Source organism: Ornithorhynchus anatinus, chromosome 5 (assembly GCF_004115215.2).
Source record: "Ornithorhynchus anatinus isolate Pmale09 chromosome 5, mOrnAna1.pri.v4, whole genome shotgun sequence".
NCBI lineage: Eukaryota > Metazoa > Chordata > Mammalia > Monotremata > Ornithorhynchidae > Ornithorhynchus > Ornithorhynchus anatinus.
This window is the reverse complement of record NC_041732.1, coordinates 100768699-100789542: the sequence shown is the minus strand read 5'-3', so window position 1 is coordinate 100789542 and position 20844 is coordinate 100768699. Positions and strand designations below refer to the sequence as shown.

General features: G+C 42.8%; 1 protein-coding gene across 2 annotated transcripts in view; it reads left to right on the top strand.

Annotated features, from left to right (window-relative positions):
- Window positions 1-20844, top strand: part of SMCHD1 (structural maintenance of chromosomes flexible hinge domain containing 1) — a 131057-nt gene that overhangs the window by 70220 nt on the left and 39993 nt on the right. For both annotated transcript variants that reach the window (XM_029066197.1, XM_029066198.2), the window contains exons 27-37: window positions 2014-2102; window positions 4612-4730; window positions 5613-5777; window positions 7637-7762; window positions 8263-8342; window positions 8745-8902; window positions 10969-11084; window positions 12895-12959; window positions 13846-13933; window positions 14373-14504; window positions 16613-16765. In XM_029066197.1, the coding sequence (XP_028922030.1) occupies window positions 2014-2102; window positions 4612-4730; window positions 5613-5777; window positions 7637-7762; window positions 8263-8342; window positions 8745-8902; window positions 10969-11084; window positions 12895-12959; window positions 13846-13933; window positions 14373-14504; window positions 16613-16765 (1291 nt within the window). The remainder of the gene's footprint in view (window positions 1-2013; window positions 2103-4611; window positions 4731-5612; window positions 5778-7636; window positions 7763-8262; window positions 8343-8744; window positions 8903-10968; window positions 11085-12894; window positions 12960-13845; window positions 13934-14372; window positions 14505-16612; window positions 16766-20844) is intronic.

The following is a 20844-nucleotide window of genomic DNA, read 5'->3' as shown; positions in this document are numbered from 1 at the left end:
ATGAAAGTATCGTGCTTCTGCTGAGTAACTGTTTAAGTAAACTTTTGTTGCTCACACAGTTGGAAGCTATTAAGTTTGTAGCAATGTAAACCAAGTTTCCAGACCAAGTAAGGTTCGTCAGGTATTCTAGTGGTTCCTAGTCAACTTGCTCACTTTTCCTCCAGTGGGTGCTGGAACCAAGTAATAGTACTTGTTACGTGCTTGCTGTGTGCCAAGCGCTGGGGTTGATGCAAAATAATCAGACCGGGCACACTCCCCGTCGAACAAAAGACTCACGATCTTCAGTTGGAGGGAGGAGGGTCAAATCCTCATTTTACAGTGAGGTAACTGCTCACAAGCAGCACGGCCTAGTGGAAAGGAGCCCGGGCCTGGGAGTCAGAGGACCTGGGTCCTTATTTTAGCTCTGCCGCTTGTCTGCCCGTTGTTGGGTAGGGATCGTCTCTCTCTCTCTGTTGCCACATTGTACGATCCAAGCGCTTAGTACAGTGCTCTGCACACAGTAAGTGCCAAATAAATACGATTGAATGAATGAATGCTATGTGCTCGGGCAAGGCACATCACTTTTCTGGGCCTGAGTTCCTTCATCTGTAAAATGGGTATTCAATACCTGTTCCCCCTCCTACTTAGACTGTGAGCCCCACATGGGACCTGATTATCTTGTATCTACCCCAGCGCTTAGTACAGTGCTTGACACCTAGTAAGCGCTTGAGAAAATACCACAGTTATTATTATTACCGTCATTATCACAAAATGACACTCCCTAAAACAGAGTGGCACCAGTGGATCTCGCCCATCAATATAGTTCCTAAACCTTTTCGTCGAAGTTCCTTATGTTTCTGGCTGTTGCCGTCAACGATCAGAGAAACAGTATGGCTTAGTGGCTGGAGCCCGGGCCTGGGAGTCAGCAGGTCAAGGGTTCTAATCCCTGCTCTGCCACTTTTCTGCTGAGTGACCTTGGGCTAGTCAGTTCACTTTTGTGTCCCTTAGTTACCTCATTTGTAAAATGGGGGTTGAGGCCGTGAGCCCCACGTGGGACAGGGACTGTGTCCAACCTGATTTGCTGGTATCTACCTCAGCGCTTAATACAGTGCCTGGCACAAAGTAAGCGCGTAACGGAAACCATACTTATTATCGTTGTTATCTTCAGATTGTAAAAGGTCACTTGGGAAAACTGAACGTTGTCTGAAAGTTTTTTACAGGAAAGAAATTCTTATGCCCAAATAAACCAGATCCTTCCAAACAGCGGAAATAAGTGAATTAAGTTGAGAATCGTGGGGAACTTGAGTAACTCAGAGCAAGAGAGTGAGCTTCCAAAAAAGACTACTTCAATTCACAAATAGTACTTGAATGAATTCCAGGAAGAAGTTTAGAAGTTTAGCCTTTGGAAGAATGAAGTTTACTGTAATAAAACAATTATTATTAGCTTTAAAATTAACCTTCTATAGGCTCTTTAGATTAACATCTATCCCCTGAAGAGACACTTCTTTGAGCTATTTTTTGTAAACTGGAATAAGTGCTACTTTTTTGTGTAAGATTTTTAGTGGGAATAAGGTTGTGAACTATTCTCTTGCACTCTGCCTACTCTGTTGTACTCTCTCAAGCTCTTAGTACAGGAGAAGCAGCATGGCGTAGTGGATAGAGCAGGGCCTGGGAGTCGGAAGGTCATGGGTTCTAATCCCGGCTCCTCCACTTGTCTGCTGTGTGACCTCGGGCAGGTCACTTCACTTCTCTGGGCCTCAGTTACCTCGTCTGTCAAATGGGGATTGAGTCTGTGAGCCCCACGTGGGACAGGGACTGTGTCCAACCCAATTTGCTTGTATCCACCCCAGCGCTTAGTACAGTGCCTGGCACATAGAAAGCTCTTAACAAATGCCTCAATTATTATCATTATTATTACAGTGCTCTGTACACAGTAAGTACTCAATAAATACCGGATTGATTAAGGCAACTTAGATCTTTTTAACAGTATAGTAATTAAGTGAAAAATTCATTTAAAATTTAAAATCCTTTCAGACCACTTCCCGATGAACCTAAACATCTTAAATGCCAGTTAAAAGGAGGAAATACAGTACAAATGGGACAAGAACTGCAGGGAGAAATTGGTGAGTTAATTTTTGATTAAGAATCTATTACACTTAGAATTGCAGCAATACTAGTAGGGAGAGACATATGTGTAAAAATCTAGGTTTTGGGGGGAATCACTTTCTAAGAAAATAGATGCCCTTGAGGCCAAAAGCAACAGCAACCAAAAAAACCCAGCTGAAACTCAACATACTAAAACAGATGGAGTCAAAACTGTGTCGCAAACCGAAATGTAAGTTGGAGCCAGTTTTCCCACTGGAACAATGTTGTGAAGTGAGGATTGGTCCCTGAACCAATATCGGGTTCCCTGTGTTTACCAAAATTACCCAGAATTGCCTACTCGATCAATTTTAGAGGAGTGATAAAGCTCCGTGAATATGCTCGTGTTGAGGCTTAGAGTTTCCACAATTGGAGAGCCAACTTCGTACTGAATTGGAAGCCACTGGATAAAGTGACTCCATCCAGGAGTCAGGAAACGCCCTCCCTCCTCAAATCTGACAATTTCTCTCTCCCCCTTCAGAGCCTTATTGAAGGCACGCCTCCTCCAAGAGGCCTTCCCTGATTAAGGCCTCCTTTCCTCTTCTCCCGCTCCCTTCTGCATCACCCTGACTTGCTCCCTTCATTCATCCCTCCCCCCCCAGCTCCACTATACTTACGTACGTATCGGTGGGTTATTTATATTAATGTCTGCCTCCCCTTCTAGACTGTGAGCTTGATGTGGGAAGGTAATGTGCCTGTTTATTGTGATATTGTACTCTCCCAAGCACTGAATGCAGTGCTCTGCACACATTAAGCGCTCAATAAATGTGATTGAATTGAGTCGAAACCCTCCTTTCTACCCTTACCACCCTGTTGAAACTTATTACCCCATTCGTCATGCCAAGAGACTTCTTTAGTTGAACTTGTATTTTATTGCTAATCTGGGCCTCTATTTACCGGTGGAATATTGTTGGCCCTGTGATATCAGTAAATAGGCTAGTTAATATATGTTAAAAAGTTAGTTCATATATAAGCTCTACAGACAGTAAGCGCTCAATAAATATGATTGAATATGTTCTTGGCTTCAATTTCCTGCATCAAAATGAGAGCCTGGACTTTCCAGAGCTTTTGAAAAAGCCCACTCAGATCTGCTGCAACATCGTTAGGGGATATTCTTCCAGCAGTCAAGTCGGAACAGTTTTACCCATGAATATATGTATGTAGGGAGTATTGGCCATGATTGAGCACTTACAAAGCAAGTTTTTCTAATGGCGGGGTCTTGCAAGAATACGACTCATATATTAAAGATGAAACTGTATGCCTCTTGTAAGCTCCTTGTTGGCAAAGGAACGTTTCTACCATCTCTGTTATATTGTACTGTCTCAAGCGCTCAGTATCGTGTTCTATACACAGTAAGCGCTCAGTGAAATGCCATTGATTTGTTGGGGGCCAATGATCAGGTTTTATTCTTTGGGTTTCATTTCACTGTTTTCAAAAATGAGGGATTTTAAGTTTTACTCCTCTGGTTCATATTCAGCAACACAAAGGGCTTTGTCTGTATTTTTTTTTTTTAAAGCATTTGTAAATGACCCAATTTTATGAGAGTTTTATGAGAATGATATGGGCATTCAGTAGAATGGCCATCTGTTGGCATCAGGTGATACGGATAGCGGAGTGGCTTAGTGGATGGAAGCACAGGCCTGGGAGTCAAGTCATGGGTTCTAATCCCAGCTCTGCCTCAGGTGTGCAGTCGTGACCTTGGGCAAGTCAGGGCAAGGCAGTTTACTTCTCTGCACCTCAGTTATCTCATCTGTAAAATGGGGATTGAGACTGGAAGCCCCTCGTGGGACAGGGACTGTGTCCAACCCCATTTGCTTGTATCCACCCTAGCGCTTAGTACAGTGCTTGGCATATAATAAGCACTTAACAAATACCAGAATTATTATTATAGCAGTTTTTGAGGCAGTGTCATTTAATTTAGAGTCACGGACTCCCAACGTAATCCTTGACTTTTCAGGTGAGGGCTATTAGAACAGTTACACGCAATGAAAAAATATCGAAAGATGTCAGTAACCCAGGAACACCATAGACATTTACAGAGCAGGTAGAATGACACAAACCCTGAAAAAAATTAAATTTTTGGATACATTAAAAAATGACACCTTCAAGGTACCAGTAAATCAAAATTCACTCAAGACAGCCAAGTTTTTACACTTCATCACGTGTGCAAAATTGGATTGACACCCAGCGATGACATAGTTTGTTTGGATTTGTAAATCGATTCAAGTCATTTTTGGCAATGAGAGTGATAGGGCAAATTTTGTGAATTTAATCCGGGTTTAGGATAGCAAGTTGGGAAAAGTAGGAGTTGAAATTTAGATTCATGGGTAAAACACTAAAATCCATGCCCTAACCGTAATCATATCCAGGATTGAATTTAAAAGTAAATATTTCCTAGCTTATTTTTAGTATTTCCTGATAATGAAAATCTCTCTTTCAGATAGTGATGTCATATTCACTTAACTATGTCTTTTTCCTTTCCTTTTGAAGACGTAATCATTACAGACCAATATGGAAATCAGATTCAGACATTAGGTTCAAATTGTTTAACTTCTTTGGGTGTTTCTGGGAATGGATTAAATAAATCTACATTGAAAGTGACCTGGCAGGTATGTCACCTTTCAAAAACTGTTTATCATTACATTTACAGTGGTTGTTAAAATGCTCAATTTTTGCTTTTTTAATAAGGATATTCTGAGCAGGAAGAATTGAATTATGTACAAGAATAAGTCAGGGTTGTTTTAATCAGTGAAACACCCCCCGCAGACTATTATAAACCTATTTTGTAGGCTTGAAAAATTGGCTTCTTCAGGGTTTCAGTTTTCCTCTGACTCAGCCCAACTCAGGGGATGTTGAGAAGCAGCGTGGCTCAGTAGAAGGAGCCCGGGCTTGGGAGTCAGAGGTCATGGGTTCGACTCCCGGCTCTGCCACTTGTCAGCTGTGTGACTGTGGGCAAGTCACTTCACTTCTCTGTGCCTCAGTTACCTCATCTGTAAAATGGGGATTAAGACTGTGAGCCCCACGTGGGACAACCTGATGACCCTGTATCTACCCCAGCACTTAGAACAGTGCTCCGCACATAGTAAGCGCTTAACAAATACCAACATTATTATTATTATTATTATTTTGTTATTGACAGTGGGATTTTGTATTTGAAAGTTCTTGCAAACTGAACAATGAAGAAAGTGAGTGATAAGAACATTTTGGACTTTTTTAAAGGATGATCCGGTAGTCTTGCTTGTCTCGTTCCCTAGGTTCTTATGTGCATAACGACTAAATTACGATGTGATTATTCCTAGAATTTTGAAGACACAGTTTTGGATTTGAATTCCTAATCTTAAAGATCTAGAATGAGCATCCTTTTTAAATTGTGTTCTCTGAGAATTCAGTTGTTGCAATGATTTTTGTAGTTCTGTATCTTTCTGAGGTTTTATTTTGAAAACTTTGATCATTTTTCCCATATTTCCCGAGACTCTTTTTTTTCTTAATAGGAAAGTACACAAAGCATAAGTGTAAAAGGCATAAAATTTAATCCAGGACCTCCCGGAAGCAAGGAATTGTGTTTTGCGTGGCGTGAATTTTCTGATTTTCTTCGGGTGCAGTTAATTTCTGGACCTCCAGTTAAACTTATTCTGGTGGATTGGCCTGAATTAGAGGTGAGTTTTTCTAACTTGATGCATTTGCTAACTACGTAATTTTGTGATTCTGAATTATCAGCGTGTGTCGTTCTTCAATTTGACCATTTTGAAATCCCAGGAAAGTGTCTATCTTCAGCTCTTTTATGCTCTCCGTGTAGCAGTGTGGGATTTAGAGAAAGGGAAATCTGACATTAAGAAACAGGATGTCTGAGGTGATGGTCTCTCTCCTTCCTTCTCTCTCAGCCCTAGGGAATACAGCTGAGGAGGACTTAAAGGCCATCTGAAATGTCTCTTGTTCTGTCGTACTCTCCTTAGCGCTTACTACAGTGCTCGCACACAGTGAGTGCTCAATAAATACGGTTAACTGACTGATATAGAAAACTGGGAGGAACAGCCACAGAAGCAATGGGCTGTTCCTTCCCTCTCAACATCATCAAATTAACTAACTCTTTTCCTATGTAAAGCAAATCAATGAATTCACTGTCAGTGACAAATAGTGAAATCCTAAACATTTTGGCACTGAGCTGGATGGATCTGTTGAAGCAAATTCATTATAAATTCTTTGCATCATCCTGGACGTAGACCAGATCTATGGAGTAAGAATAAAATATTTTAGAAGAATTAAAATTGAAAAAAGAACCTTCCTTTTCACGTAATCAGGAGGGTCTAGTGGAAAAAAGCACAGATGAGAGGCAGGAGATTGGGTTCTAGTCCTAGCCCTGCCACTGGCCTGCTTTGTGACCGCAAACAAATCCTTTAGCCCATCGATCCCCCAGGTTCAGGGAAAACGGATGGGTCCCCATTTGAGCATAGGCTGTCGTCCAGATGCACTTCTTGCAGAATATTTCTTTTCATGAATAGAAATACCTGACCTTCTCTGCCCCAACTAAGATGATGTAAGGATAAATGAGAGAAACGATGATAAGGCAACCTGGAAAAGCAAACGTCCCATTCCAATGCATGGAATTTCTATATTAAAAAGCAATTCATCAAAAATGGAATCCTCTTTCTCCCCATTCTTTGTAATTCCCCTCTCCCTTTAATCAACAGTGTAATAATAATAGTAGTGATGATGATGGTATCTGTTAGGCACTTAGTGTGTGTCAAGCACTGTTGTAAGCGCTGGGGTGGAGACAAACAAATTGGGCTGGGCACAGCCCCCATCTCACGTGGGACTCACAGTCTCACTCCCCATTTTATAGATCAGGCAACTGAGACTCAGAGAAGTGAAGTGACTTGCCCAAGGTCACACAGCAGGCGAGTGCCAGAGCCAGGTTTAGAACCCAGGTCCTTCTAACTAGGCCACGCTGCTTCTCAGTATCCTTCTTGTCAGTCAGTCGTATTTATTAAGCGCTTACTGTGTGCAGAGCACTGAACTAAGCACTTGGGAGAGTACAGTATAACAGACACATTTCCAGCCTACAACGCGCTTACAGTCTAAAGCTTACAATCTACAGCCTTGTCCACCAAGTGCTCAAACTCTTGAATCGTGCCTCATGGATTCTGAAACTTAAAAACGTGATTCCAGAGAGTCGTAATCTATTGCGAGCCATCTGAAGATCATTTTCCTTCGATTGTCAAGCGTCATTAGCCTCAGCCACTCGTTCTCCCTCATTCGATTTGATGTTATTTAGTGGCTTTCCGGCTGGGGACACTGTCGTCCTGAAAGAGGGCGGGGATGAATCTGAAGCAGACATCGATTTTATGAGTAGAGGCTCATAATTAGTTTCGTGAATGTACTTTTATCATTAGTTTTGTGAAAATTACTGACTTAACCTTTAAGAAGGAAGATTGCCCCACAGATGTGCTGCTTCCAGAATGCGCGTCCCGTGACTTGGTACTTGAGAGTTCAGCCTGTTGTGCGTTCTCCGTTTCAGCCCATTCCGGTGATCAATGGAAAAGAGTTGCCAAACCCTCTTATAGTTCAGGTCTGCGATTATTGGGAAAATCCAACTCACGAACCACATATTAAAATAAATCTTCAGAAAGCTAGCACTGTAAAGGTAAGTTGAGCATTTTGCATATAGGTTCAGTGTCTCTGTCTTTCCGGATATTGGGATTTGCTCTTTGTATTCCTAAAACTCCGCTCAATCAATCTATCAGGGATATTTATTGGGCATTTATTCAGTGTTTACTGTGGACCGAACACCCTACTAAGCACTCGTCAGAGTAGAATAAGTGGCAAGAGCCCGGGCTTGAGAGTCAGCGGACGTGGGTTCTAATCCCGGCTCCGCCACTTGTCTGTTGAGTGACCTTGGGCAAGTCACTTAACTTCTCTGTGCCTCAGTTCCCTCACCTATAAAATGGGGATTAAGACTGTGAGCCCCATATGGGACAACCTGATTCCCTTGTATCTACCCCAGTGCTTAGAACAGTGCTCGGCACATAGTAAGCGCTTAACAAATACATTATTATAATTGTTATTGTTACCATTATTTAAAAAGTAAGGCTTTTAGGAGCGATCTTAAATCTTTTCAAAACTAAGAGGGTTGTTTTCTTTCAGCTCAGCCCTTCAAACCAGCAGCATAAAACAGATGAAAATGGAAGGGCCAATTTGGGAGTTTTTAGTGTTTGTGCCCCTAGGTAAGTAGTACAACTATTTTGTGAGGACTAATGAAATTCTATCTCATTATCTAATCTCAGCATGGGCGGCTATAAGGAAAAATAATGGTTTGTGGGAGTAATTGACGAGTAATTTATGGAGAACTGTAACCCTTGGGGGATGATGATCAGATTTTCATCTACCTGATTACTTTATAGCTCTTTGGGAAAAATAATCAAATTTGTGTATGAAATGGGATTGGGGGTAGATTTTTAAAAATATATATACTTTTTATTGCGCAAAAAATGTAATTACCATCAGTTCTCTGGCTTCGAGGCACCGAGATCAGTGTTCAAAGCTGTCGCTCTAACCACACAGTTTCAAAATTGCACATTGGGTAATGGTAACTATTAACATGAAATATTTTTGCTCTGTTTTTGTAGGGGAGAGCATAGTATACAGGTCAAGGCCACTTATAACAAGTGTACACTTGAAGGGCCGATAATTAAACTGAGAGTTCTTCCAGATCCTGAGAAACCTGTGCGTTTGAATGTTAAATATGATAGAGATGCTTCTTTCCCAGCCGGAAATGTCTTCACTGGTAGGTACTTGGTGCTATTTTGCCCTTTTGAAATATTTTTGGAATTATAAAAGGAGGTGGACAGCTACTCAAGCATCGGGGTTTTTTGTTGTTTTGTTCCTGATGTCATACACAATGTTAAATTTTCCTAATCGCTTATGTTTTAGAATGTAATTGCTGTGGGTTTACACATGCCATGCATACATTTTATGGTCACTTAGAAATTAAATTATTTTAGAAGTGGTAAATACAACTGGGCATCCTTGAAGTCCGTGAATTCAAGGGAATTGTTGAATTTATTACGATTTTTTAAAAAGAAGAAATGCTTCTGGAGTTTTGCTTTTCTTCCAGTGATGCTTTATCACTTTTTTTTCCTTCATGGCATTCGTTAGGCCCTTATTGTGTGCCCAGGCACTGTACTGAGTGCTGGGGTAAATACAACACACTCAGGTTGGACCCAGTCTCTGTCCCACCTAGGGCTCAAAGTTTTATTTCCCAGTTTCAGATGTGGTAACTGAGGCCCAGAGAAGTGAAGTGACCTGCCTAAGATCACAGAGCAGGCAAGCGGTGGGGATGGGATTAGAGCCCAGGTCCTTCTGACTCTTGGGCCCGTGCTCTGTCCCTTAAGGTAGCGAACGGTAATCCGTCGATAGTAATTGATTTAAGGAAAACTAGTACTACTTGCTGGAATTTCCCCATTTCATAAGCAGTTTTCGATTCCAAATTCAGGGCCCAAGTATCAGAATTTTACTCTCCACTGTTGTCAGAGCAGCCGGGGCCAGAGGCTCCACAGCCTATTCATTCAGTAGTATTTATTGAGCGCTTACTATGCGCAGAGCACTGTACTACGTGCTTGGAATGTACAATTTGGCAACGGTTAGAGACGACCCCTGCCCAATAACGGGCTCACAGTCTAAATGGGGGAGACAGCAGAGCAAAACAGAACAAAACAAGACAACATCATCAAGATAAATAGAATCACGGAGATATACACCTCATTAACAAAATAAATAGGATAATAAATAATATATATAAATATGAACAGTGCTGAGGGGAGGGGAAGGGGGGAGAGCAGAGGGTTGTGGGGGAGAGGGGAGGAGGAGCAGAGGGAAAGAGGGGAAAACCTGTTGAACCAGTGGGAGGACGTTGACATCAGAGAAGCACTGTGACCTAGTGGAAAGAGCACAGGCCTAGGAGTTAGAGGACCTGGGTTTTAATCCTCACTTTACCACTTGCCTGCTGGGTGACCTTGGGAAAGTCACCTAACTTCTCTGGGCCTCAGTTGCCTCATCTGTAAAATAGGGATGAAATACCGGTTTTCCCTCCCCTTTAAACTGTGAGCACCATGAGGGGACAGGTCATGTGTCCAGAGTGATTATCCTTTACCCCAACATATAGTACAGTGCAAGGCACAGAGTAAGCGCTTAACCAATACCCGACACTCACTATCAAAATAATCAGAAAGACTATGTATACAAGATCAAGAGTCAAGAGCCAGTTATCTTACAGTTGATTATTCAAACCGAGTCTATTTTGAATCATCCGAAAAAACCCCAAAACGCAGCGACAACAACAACAAAAATGCTGCATTAGGCAAATTCCTTTCTGGGATTAAAAAAAAAAAATTTGTCCTTTGAATTTATCTCTGAATTTATCTACAGAGAAGCAGCATAGCTCTGTGGAAAGAGCACGGGCTTAGGAGTCAGAGGTCATGGGTTCTAATCCCGGCTCCGCCACCTGTCACTTGTGTGACTTCAAGCAAGTCACTTCACTTCTCGGTGCCTCAGTTACCTCATCTGTAAAATGGGGATTAAGACCGTGAGCCTCACGTAGGATAACCCGATGACCCTGTATCTACCCCAGCGCTTAGAACAGTGCTCGGCACATAGTGAGCACTTAACAAATACCAACATTATCATTATTATTATTATCTCTGGCTTATCCTCCAGAGTATGGACTGGCCCTGCTGTTCACTTGAATTAATATTATCTGCCATCCCGAAATTGGGGCTGGACCTTAGCAAAACTTAACTCTCTGGTGCTGAATCAGGAAAATCTTTGGGTAATGGCTTTTGTTTTTGTCAACAGACTTTATGGTTAGTGTCATTTCTGAAGATGACAGCATCATAAAAAATATTAATTCAACCCGGATCACTATGAAAATGTGGAAACTACCAGGGAGTGGGAACCGACCGCCAGCAAACGTGAGTCGTTGGAACATAGGAACTCCAGGTCCGGGGAGGACTGGGTGAGAGGGTGTGATTTACTCTTGCAGAACATCCCCAGTGCCCAGGCCTGGGAATCAGAAGGTCGTGGGTTCTGACCATTCATTCATTCATTCAGTCATATTTATTGAGCACTTAGTCTGTGCAGAGCACTGTACTAAGTGCTTGGGAAGTACAGTTCAGCAACAGATAGAGGCAATCCCTGCCCACACCGGGCTCACAGTCTAGAAGACTCTGCTTCACCACTTGTCTGTTGTGTGACCTTGGGTAAGTCGGTTCACTTCTCTGGCCTCAGTTACCTCATCTGGAAAATGGGGATTGAGACTGTGAGCCTCACGTGGGACAACCGGATGGCCTTGTATCTACTCCAGTGCTTAGAACAGTATTTGGCGCATAGTAAGCGCTTAACAAATATAATAATAACATGGTAAGTGCTTAACAAATACCATAACTATCATCATTATAATTATATAATAATAATTCTGGGCCTCAGTTATCCCATCTGTAAAATGGGGATTGAGACTGTGAGCCCCAGATGGGACAGGGACTGTGTCCAACCCGATTTGCTTGTCTAATAATATATAGTACGTGCTTGACAAATACCAGAATAATTATTATTATATTATATAATTATATAATCTTCTGGGCCTCAGTTATCCCATCTGTAAAATGGGAACTGAGGCTGTGAGCCCCCACATAGGACAGGGGCTGTGTCCAACCTGATTTGCTTCTGTCCACCCCAGCACTTAGTCAGTGCTTGGCACATAGTAAGTGCTTAACAAATACCACGATTATTATAATTACCCAAAAAACCCTATGCCCGCATCCTACTGGGGTAGGACATTCCTTTTTCCTCTCTTCACCGTGAGTGTCAATAGGGCATGAAAAGTGCGCTCTCATGTTTTCCTGGACAACGTATACAGGAAGTGGTCTCTTAAGCTCAGTCATAGATGCGGCTCACCAGAAGATTCTTTGAACCGAAAGTCAGTGTGACTATTTTCTGAGGCCCAACTCCATTCAGTCATATTTACTGAGCGCCTGCCATGTGCAGAGCACTATACTGAGCGCTTGGGAGAGTATAACATTCCTCGCCCACAACAAATTTGCAGTCTCGATACTGTTCAAAGTCCAACAAAATGTATTCTCAAGGGATTGGAAAATTATTATTACACTGACTGGAGGGGAGGCTACGGGAGAAGCTCTTCCTTCCTTGATTTTTTTTTTCTTTTTTGCCAAGATAAAACTATTTATTCACATGAATGTCTGTTTCCCCGTCTAGACTGTACGCTCGTTAGGGGCACGGAACGTGTCTGCTAATCCTGTTGGATTGCACTCTCCCAAACGCTTAGGCCAGTGCTGTGCACACTTGAAACTCATTACTTAAGTTAGCAGCGTAGCTCAATGGAAAGAGCGCGGGCTTGGGAGTCAGAGGATGTGGGTTCTAATCCCAGCTCCGCCACTTGTCTGCTGTGTGACGTTGGACAAGCCACTTAACTTCTCTGTGCCTCAGTTACCTCATTCTGTAAAAATGGGGATTAAGAGCCCCAAGTGGGACAGCCTGATTACTTTGTATCTACCCCAGCGCTTAGAACAGTGTTCGGCACAAAGTAAGTGCTTAACAAATACCATTATTATTATTATTATTATTATTATTATTACTTGGGCTTACAACCCATCCTAAGCCTGAGGTGGAGTAGAGCACTGTAGAAATAAAATTTCTAATGTAATGCAAGTTAAGCAGTGTCTGATTCCATGACTTGTGATGTGAAATATCTATCTTTCTTTTCAGGCAGAAACTTTTAGTTGTAGTAAAATAAAGGATAATGACAAGGAAGAAGGCTTCTTCTACTTCAGGTAATTCTTAGCTCTCCTACATGGTCCTGGGATAAGCAGGAAAGGCTATTGATTTAATTCAGTTTCTTCCCGTTGTTCCTTCGAGGTGGGAAGCAGGCAGATTAAGGACTGGCTTGGGTAGTTCCTAGTTTTGCAGTTTATCTCCCAGGTTTTGCCTCCTTTTAGAGAAAGAGCCTGGCTCTCCCACACGAATAGTCTTAGAAGTCTCTTGATCGAATTTGGTGTGATGTCACATTGCTCATTCTGAATTTAATAACACGATTAAAGTTGTCGAATGAATTCTCTAACATATTGAACTGTATTCTCTCAGTGCTTAAATAGCAGTAATTCCTAAACAGCAGTCACTTACCTTCCTAGCAAGGTGGGATTACCTCTTTCTAGCCATAAGACAGCATTTAGTTCTGGAATTCACACTAACTTATAGCATTCCAATCACTGATCTTCAGCAATCTCAAGCCTTATCATTTTGGGATTTTCTCTCCCTGCATGGGTACATGCCAGATATTTTCTTGCACGTGGGCAAAGGCATGTATTATCTATAACTGTTCCATTGAGCGGTGATCCACTCCTGGCAGGCGTGCATGCTAAATGCAACGATTACTGCAGCTCTTCAGTTTATATTAACCTCTGCCTCTCTTCTGCCTTCTTTCTTCCCTTCCTCACTTGCCATAAAGTTTTGGTCGAGGAGGGAGTACGAGTGGGAGAACCCAAGTACATTCAACAGATTGGAAACAAATCGGTAAACGTTTACTAGCCTAAATGGACACTCGCATTTTCCCCTCATACTCCCCTTGGTGGAAGGGAGAGAGATTTTCATTTTTCCCCCAGGGTGTAGCATTTAATAGTTGAATATCTCAACACCTCTCTGTTTTTATCTCCAATTTAGGGATAAAGTGATCCCAAACAAAGTGGGGACTTACAGCATCCAGTTTGGATTTATGATTGATAAAACGACTTCTCTCAGCAGTGACCAGGTGCGGTTTCTCTGTTTTTACGTATTTGCTTCCCTAACACGTACACTTCTGCGTGCTCTGCTTTTCAAGCGGGCAGTCATTTGAATGCCAAATGCAGTTAGGTCTTTGGATTTACGTGAGCCAATAGGCAAAACCTGAGTGACTTCTCAGTACCGGTAATCCGTTAGTTTCAAAGCAAGTTAGCACCGGCATTTAAAAAAATCTTAAAAAAAAAAAAATCCATTTAGGTGCCACTCGTTTTATTTTCCCGCCTCATTTCTTTGAAAATGTTGAAATGAAAGCCAAAAATTGAATGATAAAGGAATCGGCCTGAAATTTTAACTGACCTGTTGTGTTCTCCTGGGGAACGGTATCATAGACCATCTTGGTTTATTTTCGGACTCTGGACCCTTTGAGTATGAGTGTATTGTTAATGAGATTGCTTTTTTTCTTTTATAAGATTATAATTGAAGTTGTACCTAATGAACCAACCAGACTGGTCCCAGAAAATCTACCAGCGACTCCTGCGGTTTCAAACGTCCGAGCTATTGCCAGTAGAACCTTAGTCAAGGATTTGTGCCTCAGCATTATGGTAATGTTCTTTTTTTTAAAAAATCCTAAAAAAGGGCAACTCAGAAACATAGAATTTGGATATGGTAGACAAAGTCCTTTCTATATCACTCTTCCAAAAGCAGATATCCTACTTAAAACTGAAAGCCCTACAAAATGTGTCGAGTAAATGAGTCTCTTGGTAGGTAGAGTGCTTGGAAAAGCTCCATTTTGAAACCGTTTAAGAAACAATTAATGGTCTCCAGCAGTCATTTAAAAAAATGATACCTTAGCGAATATAGTAATATACTTGTGAGAGGAGTCTCATAGGTGCTAACTTTTCATTCTGTGTTTTGGGGGTGGAAGTGGGATAGGATTTTAGGTGGACGGGGAACTGGGACAGAGGAGGATTCAAAGAGGTAATGGCCCCATTTTGAGGTTTTGTCCCAGGCCCCTTGCGGAATGAGGGTGGAGTCTGGATCGGAAAGATTTGGGAACCATCATCTATTTAAAGTGGGCACCTGTGGGCACTCTGTCTCTTTCTGTATCTCATGCTCTCTCTCAGTTTGTGTGCGTTTGTGAGAGAGAGAAATATAAACTTCTGGGGGAAATTTCATTTATGTCTCCAAGAAAGGACAAAGGACAGCTCAGCGTGAGCCCACTGTATTTAATGAATTTGGGGGGCTGATTCAGTCGTATTTATTGACCACTTTCTGTGTGCAAAGTACTGTACTGAGCGCTTGGGGGAGAGTACAGTATAACAATAAAACAGTCATTTTCTCTGCCCACAAAGATGCAGATATAATCTGCATTGAATAAGTTGTGTTCCTGTGAAATTTTGGATGGTGAATGCAGCTTCCGTAGATGTTAATTCTTTACTACTGTTTCGGAAGGACTTGCTTCTCCCGGCTTTTCCATTCCTTTGGCACAGTATTGATGCATCGAATAGCAGTAAATATACCCGAAAAGTAGAGTTCCAAACTTATGGTCAGATTTTAAACTTCTCTTTTCTTTCCTTTCCTGTCACCTGCATATCTTAAGGTGCTCCTTGTTTGCATGGCTAATGATTAGCACTATTTGGAATTGTATGACATTTTATATTAGCCAAAGGTCCTCATAATGTCAGTGCTTTTAACACCATCTCTTTGGTTGGCTTAATTCCTTTCTCACTTCATCTTTGGGAAAGGAGGATGGTATTATAATCCTCATATGCAGATGGGGAAATAAAGGTACAGAAACATTAAATTATATTTCCATGGTATTTCAGAACAATCCATCGATGGTATTTGAGTGCTTCCTATGGGCAGAGCACTGTTCTAAATGTTTGGGAGAGTTCAAAACAAGAGAATTAGCAGCCGTGTTCCCTGCTCATAATGAGTTTACAGTCTAAAGGGGGAGACAGACACTGATATGAACAAATAATTGATATTGTATAATTTAAAGACACGTACATAAGCGCTCTGGGGTTGGGGAGGATATTAAATGTCCAAAGGTCACAGATCGAAGAGCAGAGGTTAGTACCGATCTGTTATTTCGACAGCGAAAGATATCTTTTTCATTTTGAATTAGACTGTTCTCCTTTTGAGATTACTTTTGGACGTTTGGGCTGATAGGTATCTTGCTAACGTTTGCACTGCCGAATGATATTGTTCATTCATTCATTCAATAGTGTTTATTGAGCGCTTACTATGTGCAGAGCACTGTACTAAGCGCTTGGAATGTACAAATCGGCAACAGATAGAGACAGTCCCTGCCCTTTGACGGGCTTACGGTCTGATCGGGGGAGACGGACAGACGAGAACGATGGCGATAAATAGAGTCAAAGGGACGAACATCTCATTGAAACAATGGCAAATAGAATCAGGGTGATGTACATCTCATTAAACAAAATAAATAGGGTGATGAAGATATATAAAGTTGAGCGGACGAGTACGGTGCTGAGGGGATGGGACGGGAAAGGGGGAGGAGCAGAGGGAGAGGAGGGGAGAAGAGGGTTTAGCTGTGGAGAGGTGAAGGGGAGGTAGAGGGAGCAGAGGGAAAAGCATGGAGCTCAGTCTGGGCTTGTGTAGTATGCATACCTGCTCTTTCCTCCATTTATTTCGCCAACAGAGTTTCTCCGATCAGTTGTAACGTCTGTGTGTTTATTTTAAGGATGAACACAACAACCGAACTGGGACCGAATTGGTTGGCAAGATAGTAGCTAAAATTAAAAGTTCCATTGAAGAAGATAACGAAACCCCATTGTTTCAAGGGAAATGTAAAACAGTTGAATTCCCATTTCTCAAAGGGATGGCTGAAATTTCAGTAAGTCTTTCTATATTTCAAAATACTTATTTTCTCTTCATTTTTTCTGACGTCCAGGTATTCAGCAACCACTTAGATTTATCGTTTCTTTTTTTTTAATGCCTGTTGATACATTTTTCTGACTTGATATCAAAAGCAGGGCTAGATTATATGCTTCTTTGTGGAAGGGATTATGTCTTGAAGCTTTGTTTTTCTCTCTCTAACACATAGTAGTGTTAATTAATGATGATATTTATTAAGCGCTTACTATATGCCAAGCTCTGTTCTAAGTGCTGAGTGTTTCTCACACAGTTGGCCCTCATACTATTGATTGACTCTGGGAGTACAGTAGTAAGAATAATTGTGGAATTCATTAAGCGATTATTATGTGCTAAGCACTGTGGTAAATACAAGTTTATCAAGCCGGATGTAATAATAATAATAATGGTTTTTGTTAAGTGCTTACTATGTGCAAAGCACTGTTCTAAGTGCTGGGGGATACAAGGTGATCAGGTTGTCCCACTTGGGGCTCACAGTCTAATCCCCATTTTACAGATGAGGGAACTGAGGCACAGAGAAGTGAAGCGACTTGCCCAAAGTCACACAGATGAGAAGTGGCGGAGCCATGATTAGAACTGTCTCCCGAGCCTGTGCTCTTTCCACTGAGCCACACTGCTTCTCTAACGCTAGCCCCCATGGGTTTCACCTCCTAGGGGAGAGGGAGTGCAGGGTCCCTCGTCCCTCGGTCTCACCTATCCCGCCGTCGACCCCCGGTCCATGTCCTCCCGCGGTCCCAGAACGCCCTTCCTCCTCACCTGCGCCAAACTCATTCTCTTCCCCTCTTCAAAACCCTACTTAAAACTCACCTCCTCCAAGAGGCCTTCCCACACTGATCTCCCCTTCTCCCTCTACTCCCTCTACCGCCGCCCCCTTCACCTCTCCACAGCTTAACCCTCTTTTCCCCCCATTTCCCTCCGCTCCTCCCCCTCTCCCTTCCCCTCCCCTCGGCACCGTACTCGTCCGCTCGACTGTATATATTTTCATTACCCTATTCATTTTGTTAACGAGATGTGCATCGCCTCGATTCTGTTTAGTCGCCATCGTTTTTACGAGATGTTCTTCCCCTCGACTCTATTTATAATCGCCATCGTTCTCGTCCGTCCGTCTCCCCCGATCAGACCGTAAGCCCGTCAAACGGCAGGGACCTTCTCTATCTGTTGCCGACTTGTTCATTCCAAGCGCTTAGTACGGTGCTCTGCATATAGTAAGCGCTCAATAAATACTATTGAATGAATGAAAGGTATTGAATCCCCATTTTATGGTTGGGGAATCTGGCACACAGAGAATCTCATCACCCTATTTATTTTGTTTAATGAGATGTACATCACCCTGATTCTATTTATTTGCTATTGTTTTAATGAGATGTTCTTCCCCTCGACTCTATTGCCATTGTCCTTGTCTGCCCATCTCCCCCGATTAGACCGTAAGCCCGTCAAAGGGCAGGGACTGTCTCTATCTGCTACCGATTTGTACATTCCAAGTGCTTAGTACAGTGCTCTGCACATAGTAAGCGCTCAATAAATACTATTGAATGAATGAAAAGAGAAGTGAAGTGACGCAGCATGTGAGCAGCAGCAGCAGGGCTGGAATTAGAACCCAGGGCCTCTGACTCCCAGGCCCATGCTCTTTCCACTAAGCTGCTGCTCAGGTCTTCTGGTCTCTAAGCTCATCCTCCAGACTGTAAGCTCTCTGTACGCTCTTGAGGGACAAACCCAACCAAATACCAACATTATTATTAAATATGACTGAATGAACGTATGACTTTTTAAAATGTCCTATTTAACCCATCGCAATGGAATCCTTGTCGGGTGGGCTCTTGAATCTTTCTCTTATTTACTTTAAATGTCATATTTAATGTCGTATTTAAAATGTCGTGTTTAATCCGCTGTAACGGAATGCTTGTCAGGTGGGGACTTATATCTTTCTCTTATTTATTTTAAATCATAAAGAACTTTTGCTTTACAACCATGGATGTTCCCTGGATATCTCTAGCCCAGGACTGATGAAGCCAGGCTGAGAAATAAGATAAAGATGGAAGGCAATCTCCTATCATGTCTGATGACGATCACTGAAGTCTGATCGTTGGCTGACCAAGGGCTTAAACCAGCAGGCTCTAGCAATAAAAGCATTGTATCCTAATAGAGAGAGCTCGGGTCTGGGAGTCAGAGGACCTGGGTTCTAATCCCAGCTCTGCCACCTGTCTGCCGTGTGACCTTGGGCAAATCATCTCACTTCCCTGGGTCTCAGTTACCTCATCAGGAAAACGGGGAGTAAGACCGTGAACCGCATGTGGGAGTTGGACTGCGTCCAACCTGATTAGCCTGTATCTACCCCAGCGCTTAGTACGGTGTCTGGCACACAGTGCTTAAAAAATATATACCGTTAAAAAAAAAAAAGACTCAACGTGAGCAGGTAGAAGACAGTAACCACAGATGACACCAAAGTTACAGGTGGCAGTGTGAGGTAAGATGGGTAGGAAGCCGTGTGGCCTCGTGAAAAGAGCACACTCTTGGAGTCGGAAGACCTGGGTTCTAATCCTGACTCCAGCACCGTCCCTGTTGTATCGTAGTCTCCCCCAAGTGCCTCGTAGAATGCTAGGCCCACAGTGATCACTCAGTAAATAGCATTGATTGATTTTGTGACCTCAGACGAGTCAGGCAACTTGCCTCGGTTGCTTCATCTGTAAAATGGGGATCAAGTACCTTTTCTCGCCCTCCCTCGGATCGATAGCCCATAAGGGGCAGTATGTGCGACTTGGCTGATTTTCCTGCCTCTGGCCCAGCACTTAATAAAGCCTTTTGTCCTTGGTAAATGCTTCCCAAACCCTACTATTATCATTATTGGAGGGAGACAGCATTGAGTTGAGCATTATCATGCTCGAGGTGCAGTGGGACCTAAGCAGACATCACCTGCTTGATGTATCTTCCCTGGGGGATCCCTGCTCCTCATAATAACCATCTTCATCATGGTGTTTGTTAAGCTCATTACTAGGTGTCAAGCACTGTTCTAAGTGCCGGGGTAGATTCAAACTAATCAGGTTGGACATAGTCCTTTTTACCACATGGGGCTCACGCTCTTTGTCCCCATTTTTTTACAGCTGAGGGAACTGAGGCCCAGGGAACTGAAGCAGCTCGCCCAGGGTCACACAGCAGACAAGTGGCGGACTCGGGATCAGAACCCGGGTCCTTCGGACTCCCAGGCCCGGGCTCTGTCCATTAGGCCACGCTGCTTCTCACTGATCATCTTTCGGGGCAGATCAGTGAAAACCCATCCCGAGCCCTCCCCCGATTCTTCACGTTATTGCCGAGGGTAATGCCGTCATTCCCGATAGGCTTCAGAGAGATATCAAGCACCATCGTGTGTTCCGGAAAGCAGCAGCACTGGCCTAATGGACCGCCCCCTCCCCCAATTAGCAAAAAACAGTAGCCCCTCGTTATGATGAGTGATTAACGATGCTCTAGTCAACATTGTAAAAAGAGGACTATTACCCCAAAGCGTGCGTTATATGGGCACTTTTCTGGGATTGGACTGTGTGTGATGCTGAAGTCTGAAAAGGCGATGCGCTAACGAGGTTCTCCTAGCTCAAGCAGTATTCATTCATTCATTCAATCGTATTTATTGAGCGCTTACTGTGTGCAGACCACTGTACTAACCGCTTGGAAAGTGCAATTCAGCAATAGAGAAGATCCCTGCCCATACCGGGCTTGTAATAATAATAATAATAATAATGTTGGTATTTGTTAAGCGCTTACTATGTGCAGAGCACTGTTCTAAGCGCTGGGGGAGATACAGGGGAATCAGAATGTCCCACATGAGGCTCACAGTTAATCCCCATTGTACAGATGAGGGAACTGAGGCCCAGAGAAATTAAGTGACTTGCCCACAGTCACACAGCTGACATGTGGCAGAGCTGGGATTCGAACCCGTGACCTCTGACTCCCAAGCCCAGGCTCTTTCCACCGAGCCACGCTGTTTCTCTTTTGTATTTATTGGACTCTTACTATGTGGAGAGCGCTGTACTAAGCACTTGGGAGAGTACG